Source organism: Syngnathoides biaculeatus, chromosome 10, assembly GCF_019802595.1.
Source record: "Syngnathoides biaculeatus isolate LvHL_M chromosome 10, ASM1980259v1, whole genome shotgun sequence".
In the NCBI taxonomy this organism is placed as follows: domain Eukaryota; kingdom Metazoa; phylum Chordata; class Actinopteri; order Syngnathiformes; family Syngnathidae; genus Syngnathoides; species Syngnathoides biaculeatus.
This window is the reverse complement of record NC_084649.1, coordinates 29976617-29993283: the sequence shown is the minus strand read 5'-3', so window position 1 is coordinate 29993283 and position 16667 is coordinate 29976617. Positions and strand designations below refer to the sequence as shown.

General features: G+C 43.2%; 1 protein-coding gene across 6 annotated transcripts in view; it reads left to right on the top strand.

Moving 5' to 3' along the window:
- The window catches only part of plxnb1b (plexin b1b), a 190650-nt gene that overhangs the window by 134283 nt on the left and 39700 nt on the right, over nucleotides 1-16667 (top strand). For all 6 annotated transcript variants that reach the window (XR_009796996.1, XR_009796997.1, XR_009796998.1 and 3 more), the window contains exons 24-27: nucleotides 2421-2521; nucleotides 10137-10354; nucleotides 10435-10613; nucleotides 10699-10765. Coding sequence is in view for 3 of the 6 variants with exons in the window: in XM_061833950.1 (XP_061689934.1) it covers nucleotides 2421-2521; nucleotides 10137-10354; nucleotides 10435-10613; nucleotides 10699-10765 (565 nt within the window). In the remaining 3 variants the exon portion in view is untranslated. The remainder of the gene's footprint in view (nucleotides 1-2420; nucleotides 2522-10136; nucleotides 10355-10434; nucleotides 10614-10698; nucleotides 10766-16667) is intronic.

The following is a 16667-nucleotide window of genomic DNA, read 5'->3' as shown; positions in this document are numbered from 1 at the left end:
GTTAACTTTGTTCCCTCTTTGCACAGCTGAGTTGAGTGGCGGGAAAAGTCAAGCCACTCTTCCCCGGTCGCTATTGCGCTTTATTTTTTCCTTTTTACCCCTCCTCTGCACACACTGAGCAGTCCTGTCTCACTTACACGGCGATGCACAACTTATACACACACACTGAGCTCGTTGTCACAATAGCTTTAACAATCGTAATAAACTGAAGCAAAGCGCGCACGCAAACACTGTAATAAACGCAAGTAATCCATAGTCTGGTGGCATTCCCAGCGACCCAATGCGAGGTGCTTGGCTGCGGAGTTCAGTAGCTTGGCTAGGACATCAAGCACCAGGGTTCCTGTGGGGCAACTCAGGTGGATATCCATCAGGAGGGTCCCAATAGCAAAGCAGCGTCCAAGCAACAAGAACAAATGGTGGTCACTGGTCGAGTACCGCCGAGACATGGATGAGAGGTGTCTGCTGCGGGCGAGGCACGGCCGTTCGAGAAGTATGGGAGTGGCAGCTGCTTGTCGAACACTGCCAAGGTAGGAATGGGAGGCGACTGCTGATCAGGTGCCATCGAAAAAGCATGAGTGAGAGACGACAACGGATCGAATGGCGCTGCTGGAGAGCACACACAAAGGTTTGGCGCCGCGGGCCAGGGGGCTGACAAAACAGCGTTGAGACGTGAACACTATGAGCCGGGCGTTGTCGGAATAAAAACAAGAGGTGGCGACCGGTTCGTTAATCCCCTCTTTTGGGCGATGTGTAAGGGGACCAAAAACTGCGAGGGCAAGGTGGTCTGCTGGACTCTAAGGGGGAGAGGACGAAGGGCAGCAGACAGTGTTGGAACGGCTTCCTTCTCCGGGCTAAAATCCGCTGGGTCCATGTTTGGCCAGTTCGTTATGTCACAAGCATGGGACATAGGGTAGGACGCAAATGCAGAAGTCCGAGGCACAGACATGGTTTTTGAGGGGGGTTTAATTCCTTTCAGGGATAGTACACAATTAAGCAGTCCAACAAGTTGAAGCCACAAAAAATGCGTGGCAAGAAGGCAAGGTCCAAAATGAGACGAGGTTCAGAAAACGGCAGGACAAAAATGTGGGAAAACAAGACTTGATGAGACTTCCCTGCAGTGGCACAGGAATACTGGGACGTGGGAATGAGGCAAATACACCAACAAGATGCTTGCATACTCCCACACAACAAACTGGCAACAAGTGATACTACACACAAAGCTTAAATTCAGTCATCCCTTGTTTTTGCAGTTAATTGGGAATGGAACAGCTCACAAAAAGTGGAAAAAGCACGAAGTGCCCAAATGTATTTCACAAAATGACAGCCTAATTAATATACAAACCTTAGAAATCCTGTGGTTGGTTGTGGTAGTTAGGCGTATACAAACCATGAACCATTTTAGTATTAAATACTGCCTCATATACAACAGAAATTAAAACATATATTCAGACTACAATAATGAAGGGATGACAAAAACAGATTTAATTTGAAGTTCTACTCTTAACGATCCAACTGGTGATCGCCCATTTTCAAATGTCATTATTGAGGAACTATAGGATTTACGTGAAGGCTACATCACACGTCTCTTGATTTAAGATAGCCCGTGAGGCACCTCAGTACTTAATCCTCCCTCATCCATGTACGTTTAAGACACCTAAAACCCTCGTTAACATGGAAGCATGACAAAAATTTACGGGTCACGCTCACAATGTTTTGAGGAGCGATGAGCAAGGAACTTTGCTTTGAAAGGACTTGAGATACACCCAATATGTCTTGGGCAAGTGTGATTTCAAATGGCTTTATTCATGCAGTTTTACCTGGAGTATGTTGTCTTCATAAAGAGAAAAAATGATATTGTTGGCCTATTTATTAAACCTGTGTATAATACCTCTTAAGAAAATGCACTCCACTAAAACACCACAGTTTTGAGGACCGGAGTTCAAATCCTAGGCCCTGCATGCGTGGTGTTTGCATGTTCCCCCCATGCCTGTGTGGGTTTTCTCTGGCCATTCCAGTTTCCTCCCACATCCCAAAAACATGCATTCATCTGAGACTCTAAATTGTCCCTAGGTGTGATTGTGAGTGTGACTGTTGTCTGTCCCTGTGATTGGCTGGCAACCAGTTCAGGGTGTACCCTGCCTCCTGCCCGTTGAAAACTTGGATAGGCTCCAGCACTCCGGAGACCCTCGTGCGGACAAGCGGCTCAGAAAATGGATGGCTGGATGGTCACTGAATTATTTAATCTTAAGTAATTACGTCAGTGAAAGGTAACGACCGGATGAGGGTATCCTCTACCAAATTTTCCATTTTGCTTTAACCCTGATCCCATCGTATACAACAAAATGATTTCCAAATAACTTGAATCAGCTTCACTTTAATGCTATTTGACATCTTGTCTCTATCAACTTATTTTTCTTCAGGAGAAAGAGTAAGCAGGCTCTAAGAGACTACAAAAAAGTTCAAATCCAACTCGAAAACCTGGAAACAAGCGTGAGGGACCGTTGCAAGAAGGAGTTTACAGGTAAGCACATCAGAAGAATACTGATAGGAGTGGCAAATGTTGGATTTGAAAACGTACAGTTATCCCCACGATATTCCAGTTAATCGTTCATGCCCCCACTATATTGCAATTGTGTGTTCGTCCCATTAAAACGTGTCAGAATTGGTGTTTCCCTCAAGGACAGTAAAAAGCAAAACAATAATGGGCCTCGTTCATTAACCGTGCGTAAAATTCGTGCATGTGGACATTTGACGCTCAAACCTGTGATTTATCAAACTTGCTTTTGATCATATTCTGCAGACAAATTTAGAACGTTCCGAAAACATGCATACACGGGACATAAATATTGAAAATACTGTGCATCAAACAACTATTACCCAAGGTGCACAACATGGGAACTCTATTCATTTATAAATCCAGTGATAACTTTGGTGATAATCACTCAAACCCAAAATTTGCCAATGGGTTCATTGTTTTAAGTAAAAAGACGTGTCTCATCTCTGTTCCAGTGCCGCTTTGTACAGTAGGATTATATCATTTATGTGTGTCCATCGCCCAATTTATATATTTTCCCATGATTCTGCATGTGGAATTGTTGTAAATGATCTATTCACACACACACAGCCGTTGGTATCAATTATGATTGCACTCCTGTTGGCATATATAACTCATATTTCCTTTTGCTTCCAACGTAATTATCCTAATTTCATGGAACTTATTAATTAAAAATGCCTCCTTGTTATGCCATATGCATTACGTACTATGTAACGTATGCAATGTTTGCTCATTCTTGGCTCTTAAGTTATTTCGTATGGTTGTTTTGTGCCACAGTCTGTAATTCATCCATCCATTCCCTGAGCTCCTTATCCTGTCAAGGGTCACATAACTTATCATAGCTATATTTGGCAAGGAAATGGGGTACCTATTGCAGCATTCTGTAATTTAACTTTGAAATGAATTATAAATGATAAACGTGAGCATTATTCAGTGCATTGTTGTTTTCAGTGTTTAGAAAGCTTTGCAATGCTACCAACCTTATGAATATTAGATAAAGAGTAATAAATTTGTTAATTTTGGATCAAACGTTTCTAGTTTTTTAAACCTCTATAGATTGCCTGGTATGTTGCCATGGAGTTCCTTTTGTAAGGAAATAGGGACATGGTTTATGAGGATTTGATGCTGTAGGCACAAACCTGTCATTTAGTATGAATTCTGATTCATAAATATATTGCACAATCGTGCGAAGAAAACAGGCTGGTATGCACATGTCAGAAATCTTTACGAAAATGCCCACATAGTGCGCGGACTGAAAACTTCAACATCTTCAACCGCTTATCTGAGGTCTGGTCACGGGGGCAATGGCTTTAGCAAGGATGCCAAGACTTGCCTATTCACTGCCACTGCATCTAGCTCTTCCGGTGGATCCCGAGGCATTCCTCGGCTGGGCGAAAGACGTGGTCTCTCCAGCGTGCCCTGGGTCGGCCCTGCGACTCCTATTTTAACACCAGAACCTCCAGGAATCCATAGATAGTGTTCTTTCATATCTCAAAAACTGCTTAGACACTGTAACTGTGAATAGACAGATCTGGGTGTTTTCCAATCAAAAACCCTGGATGACCCGGGAGACTTAGGTACTCCTGAGAAACTTAATGGCACCTGCTGACCGGTGTTTTCACAAAAAATCTTTTAACTGTTCCCTGCAACAATCAACTATCCCTTCCTGCCTGAATTTTGCAACAATCATCCCCATCCCCAAAAGGCATCTATTGACAGTCTAAATGATTTCAGGCCTGTCGCACTTATGCCTGTGATCCTGAAGTGCTTTGAGAGGATGGTTGCACATCACATAAGGGACTCACTCCCTACCTCATTTGGTGATCTTCAGTTTGCCTACAGAGGAAACCGGTCCACCATGGATGGGATCGCAATAGCTCCTCACACTGCACTGAGTCACCTGGAATACCAAGGGAACTATGTGAGGAGGCACTTGATTGATTTAAGATCAGCCTTTAATACCATCATCCTAGGTGTTATGGTTGACAAACAACTCCGTCCTTGGAGTATTTCCTGAAATCTGCTGCTGGATTAAGGACTTTCTCACAAACGTGCACAAACAGTTGGACTTGGCCAACCCCTCTCTTCCTGCATTACTCTCAACACCAGGTCCCCTCAAGGTTGTGTGCTGAGTCCTCCCCTGTACTCTCTGTACACACATGACTGCACACCAACCCATCCCAGTAACTCCGGCATCAAGTTTGGCGATGGTACCACCGTGGTCGGGCTCATCTCAAAAGGAGATGAGTCTTCCTACAGAGAAGTGGTTGCAAAAATAAAAGTGGTGTTTAGTAAAGAACCTCACACTAAATGTCCTACTGTATCATGAAATTTTGCCATAATTCGGATAGAAATAATCTGAGGAAGGCTCGTTGGCATATTCTGCCCAGTAAGAAAAAGAAACATTTAAAGACCAACACTTTTAGAGTACAATGTGTGTTTCTTTCGGCTTGTGTCCCTTTCGGGGTCGCCACAGCGTGTCATCTCAGATGAACGCATATATACGTTTGGCACAATTTTTACGCCGGATGCCCTTCCTGACGTCTCTGAATTCTTTTAAATAACATTACGATATTGCTAACATATGATGACAAAAGTACTCCTTACCATTAATGTGAGTTCTTGTGCTTCCATACGTCATGCAGGTGTTGAGACTTCCATTCGTTAATCATGAACATAATTCAATTTGATTTGCCATCATGATGGTACAATGTTGAATAGTTCTTGCCGACGAAGGCATGTCTTTTCTTCGTTTGATTATCTTGTCTTTTTGCGAAGTTGGCAAAATGTTGATTGGCAACGTCGAGTATGAATGCTTTGGCATACTCCCCAATCTGTGAATTTAAACAAACAGCAGAACCCTCCCTCTCCACAAAGGCTGTCCATTCTTGTTGAGAACTTCTGTACTCCTCATATTTATTTCTTTGAGGGACCGTTGTCAAAAGTATCCAAAATTATTGTTTCGCACAATCGGCGTTCGACCATTCTGCGCCTGTGGTTAGTTAGCTAGTCATACTCCGCGTCATTCCGATCCGAAAATCCATCCAAATATTCACCATTATTTACAGCCACAGCTTCAAATCTGTATGGACAAATTCCTCCGTCTTCCTGTTCAACCGATGCTGCTATTTCTTCAGCAGATGAGCGTAAATCCAAGAAATCAGCACTGTCCATGATTGTGTATTCCTTTGTTTGTGCACGGAAGACATCACTTTCTGTTTTTTATGTCATATGACTCTCCAAAATGGCGGCCCCCATAAATATTCGTAAGTGCCGATAAAAAATCTTCTCAAAACACCATTTAATGATATCGGATTAACCTCAAATTTTCAAGTTTCAGTACATATGACATGACCGAGCGGCCAAGCTTTTCATTGTCAGTGGAGTCTTCCTTTAAATGTCTAAATAAACAATTATAGTTTTATTATTTACAGTAGCTATTTATTTATTCTTTCATTCATCGATTAAGCCATACATTTTCTGAGCCACTTATGCTCACGAGGTCCACGGTAGTGCAAGAGCCAATCCCAGCTATCATCAGGCATGAAGCAGGGTAAGCCTGAACTTGTTGCCAACCAATCGGAGGGCACATGGAGACAGACTACACTCGCATCCACAATCCCACCTCAGGTCAATTTAGAGTCTCCAATTAATACATATTGATGGGATGTGGGAGGAAACTATTTTGAGTCTTGCCTCCACTATTCTTTCCCATAACTTCATTGTGTGGCTGATCAACTTTATTCCTCTATAATTCCCACAGCTGTGCACATCACCTTTGTTTTTAAAAATCGGAACTCGCACACTTTGCCTCCATTCTTCAAGCATCTTCTCGCCCACTAGTGTTCTGTTGAACAAGTTGGTCAAAAACTCTATAACCACCTTTTCAAAGTGCTTCCATATCACTACAGGTATGTCATCAGGACCAACTGCCTTTCCATTTTTCTTCCTCTATAGTGCCTTTCTAACTTCACCCTTAGTAATCATTGCCATGGTCCTTCAAACCTGCCTCTTCTACTCTTTCTTCTCATTTTCTTCATCAAATTCTCAAAGTATTCTTTTAATCTATTTAGCACACTAATAGCACCAGTCAATACATTTCCATCTCTATTCTGAATCACCCTGACCTGATGCACATCCTTCCCATCTCTATCCCTCTGTCTGGCCAACAATAGAGATCCTTTTCTCCTTCTTTCGTGTTCAACCTGGTGTACATGTCATCATATGCCTCTTGTTTAGCCTTTGCCACCTCTACCTTTTCCCTACGTCGCATCTTAATGGATTCCTTTTGCCTCTCCTCGGTCCTCTTAGTGTCCCACGTCTTCTTCGCTAATCTTTCCATGTATGACTTCCTGTATTTTGGGGTTCCACCACCAAGTCTCCTCCCCTTTCCTACCAGGAGACACCCCAATTATTCTCCTGCCTGTCTCCTTGTCACCTTGGCTGTAGTAGTGCAATCTTCCGGAGGCTCCTCCTGTCCATCGAGAGCAGGTCTCACCTCTTTCCGAAAGGCTGCACAACATTCTTTGTTTCTCAGCTTCCACCACATGGTTCTCTGCTCAACCTTTGTCTTTTTAATCGTCCTACACACCACCATCCTATGCTGTTGAGCTCCACTCTCCCCTGCCACTACCTTACAGTCAGTAACATCCTTCAGATGGCATCGTCAACACAAAATATAATCCACCTGCACGCTTCTACCTCCGCTCTTGTAGGTCACTCTATATTCCTACCTCTTCTGGAAACAAGTGTTTGCTAGTGCCATTTCCATCCTGTTTGTAAAGTCCATGACCATCTGTCCCCCAAAGTTCCTTTCCTGGATATCGTACTTACCCATCACTTCTTCATTGCCCATGTTTCCTTTACCCACATGTCCCTTACAATCTGTACCAATCACAACTCTCTCTCTCTCTCAGAATTACTTAATCTAGTTCCTTCCTTCTCTTTCAACTCTTGGTCACATATTACCCGTGGGGCATAGCTGCTAATCACATTATACAGTGAAGAAAACAAGTATTTGAACACCCTGCTATATTGCAAGTTCTCCCACTTAGAAATCATGGAGGGGTCTGAAATTTTCACTGTCCACTGTGAGAGAGATAATCTAAAAAGAAAAACCCAGGAATCACAATGTAGGATTTTTTTTTAACAATTTATTTGTGTGATACAGCTGCAAATAAGTATTTGAACACCTGACCATCAGCTAGAATTCTGACCCTTAAAGACCTGTTAGTCTGCCTTGAAAAGTCCACCACCACTACATGTATTCCACACTCCACACGGCTGGAAAGTGCTACGGAGAAATTGCCAAGCAGCTTTTTTGAAAAAGGTCCACTGTTGGAGCAATCATTAGAAAATGGAAGAAGCTAAACGTGATGGTTAATCTCAATCAGAGTGGAGCCCCATGCAAGAAATCACCTCGTGGGGTCTCAATGATCCTGAGAAAGGTAAGGAATCAGCCCAGGACTACATGACAGAATTTGGTGAATGACCTGAAAAGAGCTGGGACCACCGTTTCCAAGGTGACTATGGGTAATACACTAAGACGTCGGGGTTTGAAATCATGCATGGCACGGAAGGTTCCCCTTTTTAAACCAGCACATGTCAAGGCCCGTCTTAAGTTTGCCAATGACCATTTGGATGATAAGACGAGTCATGGGAGAAAGTTTTGTGGTCACATGAGACCAAAATGGAACTTTTTGGTCATAATTCCACTAACCGTGTTTGGAGGAAGAAGAATGATGAGTTCCATCCCAAGAACACCATTCCTACTGTGAAGCATGAGGGTGGTAGCATCATGCTTTGGGGCTGTTTTTCTGCACATGGGACAGGACGACTGCACTGTATTAAGGAGAGAATGACCGTGGCCATGAATTGTGAGATTTTGAGGAAAAAACCTCTTTCCCTCAGTCAGAGCATTGAAGATGGCGTTTCCTAGCCAGTCTCCAGACTTAAACCCAATAGAAAATCTTTGGAGGGAGCTGAAACTCTGTGTTTCTTAGCGACAGGCCTGAAACCAGTCTCATCTAAAGATGATCCGTGTGGAGGAGTGGGCCAAAATCCCTCTTGCAGTGTGTGCAAACCTGGTGAACAACTACAGGAAACGTTTGACCTCTGTAATTGCAAACAAAGGCTTCTGTACCAAATATTAACATTGGTTTTCTCAGGTGTTGCAATACTTATTAGCAGCTGTATCACAAAAATGAATCGTTAAAAAAATCATAGATTGAGATTTCTGGATTTTCCTATTTACATTATCTCTCACAGAGTTGACATGCATCTACGATGAAAATTTCAGACCCCTCCATGATTTCTAAGTGGGAGACCTTGCAATATAGCAGGGTGTTCCAATAAATACTCGTTTTCTTCACTGTACATACCCTAAATTTCAAATTTCAGCCTCATCACTCTGATATTCTTTTCACCTCCAAGACATTCTTAGCCAGCTATTCCTTTAAAATAACTCCTACTCAATTTCTCCCATCTACTCCATGATAAAATAATTTAAACCCTCCTCCTAAACTTCCAGCCTTACTACCTTTCCACCTGATTTCTTGGTTGCACAATATATCAACCTTTCTTGTAATCATCATGTCAACCAACTCCTGACCTTTTCCTGTCATAGGCTCAACATTCAGTCCCAACCCTCAGTTGTAGGCTCTGTGGATTCCTCTTCTTCTGCCGATGAATACGGTTTCCTCCTCTTCTTTGTCTTAGACCTAAAGTAGCTGAATATCCACTGACACCCTGCAGGTTAACATTGCCAGGGGCGGGCATTGTTAATCTGGGCCATAACTGATCCAGAATGATATTCTTTAGATGAACAGTCATATTTGTTTAGCAGTTTTACGCTGGATACCCTTCCTGATACAACCCTCTGCATTTATTCGGGCTTGGGACCGGCCTACAGATTGCACTGGCTTGTGTCCCCATAGGGCTGCATTTCAGAAAATTCGTCATCTCACATTGATCCAGCACTGCGGCCGTGTTTGTTTTTCTCGTTGTGACGTCATGACTCTTGGGAATTTCTGCTGTGTGCTCAGGTTGTTCCACGTAATTCATCAATGTGCAATCAATTTTTGCCGATAATCGGTACTTAAAAATGTTTCCTTCATATTTGATTCCAGATTCAAATTTAACTTAAAAAACTGCATAAGTAAAAGGCAATTTGAACACTTTCCATACCCTTTAAACATTTCAAATTTTTAAATTTCTTGAACTGTACAGGACACTGTTTTAATTTTACTCTTTTTTTTTTTTTTTTAAATCTCTCTTTTAAACGTTTATAAACTTCCTTTGTATATCACATAAACATTGAGTAACCTTGTGTATGAAATGCGCAAAATAAATACATTTGCTTTGGTTTAATATGGTATCTCTTGCAAATGTTCCCCTTTCGTAGTTCAGTCTGAAGCATAGTCCCTGCAATTAGGTTTTCCCTGTATTATGTTTTTAAGGGAACCTCTCAGGAACACACTGGAGAGTTTTTGTGTGTCTGTCATCTATGCCCATTGTACATAGATTAAATATGCTGATAAAAATATTGTCTGCCTTTCACTCTTGCCCACTTACTCTGTTCCAGACCTGATGACCGAGATGATGGACATGTCAAATGACCTAGTTGGTTCTGGAATCCCTTTCCTTGATTACCGGATGTACGCTGAGCGCATTTTCTTCCCTGGCCACCGGGAGACACCACTGAGGCGAGACCTTGATGTTCAGGAGTGTCGCAGACAGACAGTGGAGCAGGGTCTGGTGCAACTATCTAACCTTCTCAACAGTAAACTCTTCCTCACCAAGGTAATGAATGGAGAATGACTATCTGTACATTAAGAAAATTTTGTTTTAGTTAAAGTTGAAACAACTTCTTCCCCCACAAGTTCATTCATACCCTGGAAAGTCAACGGACTTTCTCTCCCCGAGACCGTGCATATGTTGCTTCTTTACTTACGGTCGCGCTGCACGGCAAACTGGAATACTTTACTGATATTCTCAAAACCCTCTTGAATGACCTTGTGGAGCAATATGTGGCCAAGAACCCCAAACTGATGCTGCGGAGGTAAGAGAATGGAGAGGGAGTTTATAAATTCAAGACATCATTCAGATGCTTTTACAGGGTTTCAAATGTTTTTCATCCCCTGCAGAACCGAGACAGTGGTGGAGAAGCTGCTGACCAACTGGATGTCCATCTGTCTCTATGCTTTCCTCAGAGTCAGTCAGTTTTTGATCTTATGGTACTCAATAGGACACAGAGGAGGAATAAAGGAATTCTCAAGACCAGTTTTCGCTGGCAATTAAGAGCAATTCCTACATGATCTTAGACCTGTGCAATAATTTCTTTGGTCTCATCCTCGCAATGTTCAAGTGCTCAATAGCCACATTGCAGGATCCACTGCAATGTTGTTCTTTAACGTGTGCGTGTGTATACATACAATGGGTATGGGAAGTATTCAGATCCCCTGAAATTATATATTTGTGAAAATAATTTTTCATTTCCCCCCTCATTGTACACACAGCACTGTATATTGACAGAAAAATAAATTTGTTAAAATTTGAGCAGATTTATGTTAAAAAAAAAAACTGAAAAATCAAACAGCCACAAGTAGTCAGGCCCTTTGCTGTCACACTCAGATATTTAACTCAGGTGCTTTTCATTTCTTTTGATCATCCTTGAGATAGTTCTACGCCTTCACCTGTGTTTGATTCAACGGATTGACACTTGATTAGGAAAGCCACATACTTTTCTCTTTAACACCTTACACCTCACAGTGCATGTCAGAATTATGAGATCGAAGGAACTGCCTGAAGAGGCAGGCGAGATGCTGAGCTGGAGAAGCTTGGAAGGGAGGAGTTCAGGAATGATGGTATTAATCACAGAGCTGAAGTCCACGAACAGGATCCTCGCATAGGTTCCCTCACTATCGAGGCGTCCAAGGATGAAAGACAGACCCATGTTAACGGCATCATCCGCACACTTGTTAGCTTGATTGGCAACCTGCAGTGGGTCCAGCTGGGGACATATGACACTTTTGAAGTAGTCCAGCACAAGGCGTTCAAAGGACTTCATGACCACAGATATCAAGGTAGACCTGTAGTGATTAAGAGCTTAGACTTCTGCTTTTTATGGGACTGGTATGATAGTGGACTGTTTGAAACAGGTTGGTACTTCACATAGTTTCGGGAGACCTGTTGAAGATCTTTGTGAAGACAGGCACAAGTTTATCTGCGCAGACTTTGAGGCAGGATGGGGACATGAGGTCTGGGCCCGACGCTTTTTTGGTCTTTTCTTATGTGAAGATCTGCCTCAAGTTCCCTTCATGGATGGAAAACGGAGGAGTCGGACATGTTGAAGTGGTCGGCAATGCAACTTGGTGGGTGTGTAAAGTAAAAGTGTCCTTTTCAAATCTGCAGCAAAAGTTGTTCAGTTTGTCGGGTAGCCCACTAATTGTTGTCTAAAGCCCTGGAGCCTCACTCTTCCCCCTCCACTCTTTTCATACACTCACATATATTCAGTTTTACTTCGGCTAATCTTCATTCCTCTCCTTTCCAGTGCATCCCTCCATCTTTCTAATTGTTCCTCCTCCGGATCCCTGCTTTCACTGCATATCACAATGTCGTCTGAGAACATCATGGTCCAAAGAGATTCCAATCTAACCTCACCTGTTAGCCTGTCCCTTACCACAGCAAACAGGAAGGTGCTCAGGGACAGTCCCACTTAGACCTTAAATTCTTGTTACACCTACAGCACACCTCACCATATTTCTCCTGGCCTCATACATGTCCTATACTATTCTAAAATATTTCTCCGGCACACCAGATTTAGGCATGTAGTACCACAGTTCCCACTTTTGGTCATGGGCTTTCTCTAGATCCACAAAGACACAATGTAGCTCCCTCTGACCTTCTCTGTACTTTTCCACGAGCATCCTCAAGGCAAATAATGCATCTGTGGTACTCTTTTCTAGGGATGAAACCATACTAGAGTCAGTAAGTTTCTTTCGGATTGTCCCTTTTGGGGTCGCAACAGCGTGTCATCTCAGATGAACGCACATATATGTTTGGCACAATTTTTACGCCAGATGCCCTTCCTGACACAACCCTTCTCAGGGAGTGGAGGCCCCAGTGGGATATGAACCCACAACCCCTGGTTTACCAAACCAGTGCTCTAACCACTGAGGTACGGGGCCTCTCGGCATGAAACCATACTGTTGCTCGCAAAAACTTACTTCTGTCTCGAGTGTAGCCTCCACTACTCTTTCCCATAACTTCATTGTGTGGCTTATCAATTTTTTTTCTCAATAGTTCCCACAGATCTGAACATCGCCCTTGTTCTTAAAAATTGGAACTAGAACACTTTTCCTCCATTCTTCAGGCATCTTCTCGCCTGGTAGTATTGTGTTGAATAAATTGGTCAAAATCTCCAGAGCCACCTCTCCAAATTGCTTCCGTACCTCCAAAGGTATGTCATCAGGACCAATTACCTTTCCATTTTTCATCCTTTGTAGTGCCCTTCTAACTTCCCCCTTCCTAATCATTGCCACTTCCTGGTCCTTCGCACTTGCCTCTTCGACTCTGCCTTCTCCCTCATTTTCTTCATTCATCAAATTCTCAAAGTATTCTTTCCATCTATTTAGCACACTACTGGCAACACATTTCCATCTCTATCCTTAATCTGCCTTACCTGATGCACATCCTTCCCATCTCTATCGCTCTGTCTAGCCAACCTGTAGAGAGCCTTTTTTCCTTCTTTTGTGTCTAACCTGGTGTACATGTTTTCATATGCCTCTTGTTTAGCCTTTGCCACCTCGACCTTTGCCCTATGTCACATCTCGATGTACTCCTTTCACCTCTTCTCAGTCCTCTCAGTGTCCCACTTTTTCTCCGCTAATCTATTTCCTTGTATGACTCCCTGTATTTTTGGGTTCCACCACCAAGTCTCCTTCTCCCCTTTCCTACCAGAAGACACACCAAGTACTCTCCTGCCTGTCTCTCTGATCACCTTGGCTGTAGTAGTCCAGTCTTCCGGGAGCTCCCCCTGTCCATCGAGAGCCTGTCTCACCGATTTCCGAAAGGCCGCACAACATTCTTCCTTTCTCAGCCTCTACCACAAAGTTATCTGCTCTACTTTTGTCTTCTTAATCTTCCTACCCACGACCAGAGCTATCCTACACACCACCATCCTGTGCTGTCAAACTACACTGTCCCCTCCAGTCAGTAACCTCCTTCAGAATACATCTGCACAAAATATCTTCTACCCCCGCTCTTGTAAGTCACTCCATGTTCCTGCCTATTCTGGAAAAAGTGTTCTCAACTGCCATTTCTGTCCTTTTTGCAAAGTCCACCACCATTTGTCCCTCAAGGTTCATTTCCTGGATCCCATACGTACCCACTACTTCTTAATCTCCCCTGTTTCCTTCAACATGTCCATTACAATCTGCACCAATCACAACTCTCTCTCTGTCAGGGATGCTCAGAACTACATTATATAGTTCTTTCCAGAATTTCTTTTTCAACTCTAGGTCACATCCTACCTGTGGGGCAGAGCCGCTAATCACATTATACATAGCACCTTCAATTTCAAATTTCTGATCCGCTCATATTTGTTTGGCACAGTTTTACGCCGGATGCCCTTCCTGATGCAACCCTCAAAGACATTTTTAGCCACCTCTTGCTTTAAAATAACCACTACTCCATTTCTCTTCCCATCTACTCCTTGGTAATTTAAACCCTGCTCCTAAACTTCCTACTCTCAGTTATTGGCTCTGTGCATTCCTCTTCTTCTTCTGCCGACGAATACGGTTTCCTCCTCTTCTTTGTCTTCGACCCACAGTATCTGAATTTCCACTGACGCCCTGTAAGTTAACATAGCCGCAGACGGGCATTGTTAACCCAGGCCATGACTGATCTGGTATGAGATTCTTTAGATGAATGCTCATATTTGTTTGGCACAGTTTTACGCCAGATCCCCTTTCCTGATGCAACTCTCTGCATTTATCCGGGCTTGGGACTGGCCTACAGATTGCACTGGTTTGTGTCCTCATAGGGCTGCATGCAATTAGTGAGCTATTGTAATCTGTGCCAGACTAATTTGGAGTCATTAGTACCAATATGTTTTTCAACTTTTGCTGCATAATTCCTCTTTGCTATGTTAATTTCTTGAGCGAGATGCTTTCTAGTGTGATTGTAGAGGGCCCTATCCCCACTACGATTTGCGGCCTCTTTAGCCCGGCGGAGTTGTCTGAGTCTGTCTGTAAACCACGGCTTGTTGTTACTGAATGTGCAAAATGTTTTTGTTGCTACACACACCTCCTCAAAGGAACTGACATATGCGGTAACAATATCAGTGAATTCATCCAGGCTGCTCGCTGAATTTTCAAAGACACTCCAGTCTGTGCAGTCAAAGCAGCTTTGAAGTTCTAATTTTGCCTCATTGGTCCACTTTTTACCTGATTTTACCAAACGCTTTGCAGACTTAAGTACTTACCTGTATGTAGGTTTTAAGTAGTGATTGAGAAGTGATCAGAGAGAGAGAACTTCATCTTCAAAAAAGCCCAGCAAATGTATTTCCCGCAGCTTCTGAGGTTGCACTGCCTGCCACAAGAGCTCCTGAGACAGTTCTACACAGCAGTCATCGAATTAGTACCATCACAGTCTGGCCACAAAAAAGGACAAACTTTGATGGCAATAGACAATCAAAACCGTTGAATGGATTGTCGGCACCACCCTTTAGGACTTGCACGCCACCCGAACTACAACAAGAGGAGGTAGGATCCGATTGGACGCACCACATACTGGCCAAGAACTCTTCTAGCTCCTTCCATCGGGTAGGCGCTACCGATCAACATAAACCAAAACTAGCAGGTATTCCAACAGCTACTTTCTTCTTCTTCTTCTTTTTCTTCTTCTTTTTCTTCTTCTTCTTTTCCTTTCAACTTGTCCTGATCAGGGGTCGCCACAGCGTGTCATCTTTTTCCATCTAAGCCTATCTCGTGCATCCTCCTCACTAACACCCACAGTCTTCATTTCCTCCCTCACAACATCCATCAACCTTTTCTTTGGTCTTCCTCTCGCTCTTTTGCCTGGCAGATCCATCCTCAGCACCCTTCCACCAATATACTCACTCTCTCACCTCTGGACATGTCCAAACAATCGAAGTCTGTTCTCTCGAACCTGTCTCCAAAACATCCAACTTTGGCTGTCCCTCTAATGAGCTAATTTCTAATCATATCCAACCTACTCATTCCGAGTGAGAACCTCAACATCTTCATTTCTGCTACCTCAAGTTCTGCTTCCTGTTGTTTCTTCAGTGGCATCGTTTCTAATCCGTATGTCATGGCCGGCCTCACCACTGTTTTATAGCCTTTGCCCTTCATCCTAGCGGAGACTCTTCTGTCACATAGAACACCAGACACCTTCCGCCAACTGTTCCACCCTGCTTGGACCCATTTCTCACTTCCTTACAACACTCTCCTTTGCTCTGTATTGTTAACCTCAAGTATATGAAGTCATCCACCCTTGCCATCTCTTCTCCCTGGAGCTTCAGTCTTCCCACACTACCTCTCCCATTCATGCACATATACTCTGTTTTACTTTGGCTAATCTTCATTCCTCTCCTTTCCAGTGTGTGTCTCCATCTTTCGAACTGTTCCTCCACCTGCTACCTGCTCCCTGCTTTCACTGTAGATCACAACATCATCTGCGAACATCATGGTCCAAGGGGAATCCACTCTAACCTCATCTCTCATTACTACCACAAATAGGAAGGCGCTCAGGGCGGATCCCTGATGCAGTCCCACCTTCACCTTAAATTCTTCTGACACACCTACGGCACGTCTCACCGCTGTTTTGCGGTCTTCATACATGCCATGTACTATTCTAACATACTTCTCCGTCACACCGGACTTGCGCATGCAGTACCACAGTTCCTTTCGTCTCACACTTTCTTCCTTCCTGCAATTAATTTATGAAATTAATTTATTACAATTAAACTGCAACATGCTGCCGGTTTTCTGCCTCAAGTTGTAGTTGTCACACCCTGTTGGGCCAGTCAGTATTAATATTATATACTCTATACGATACGATATGTTATTTATGATAGACTACACAACTCATC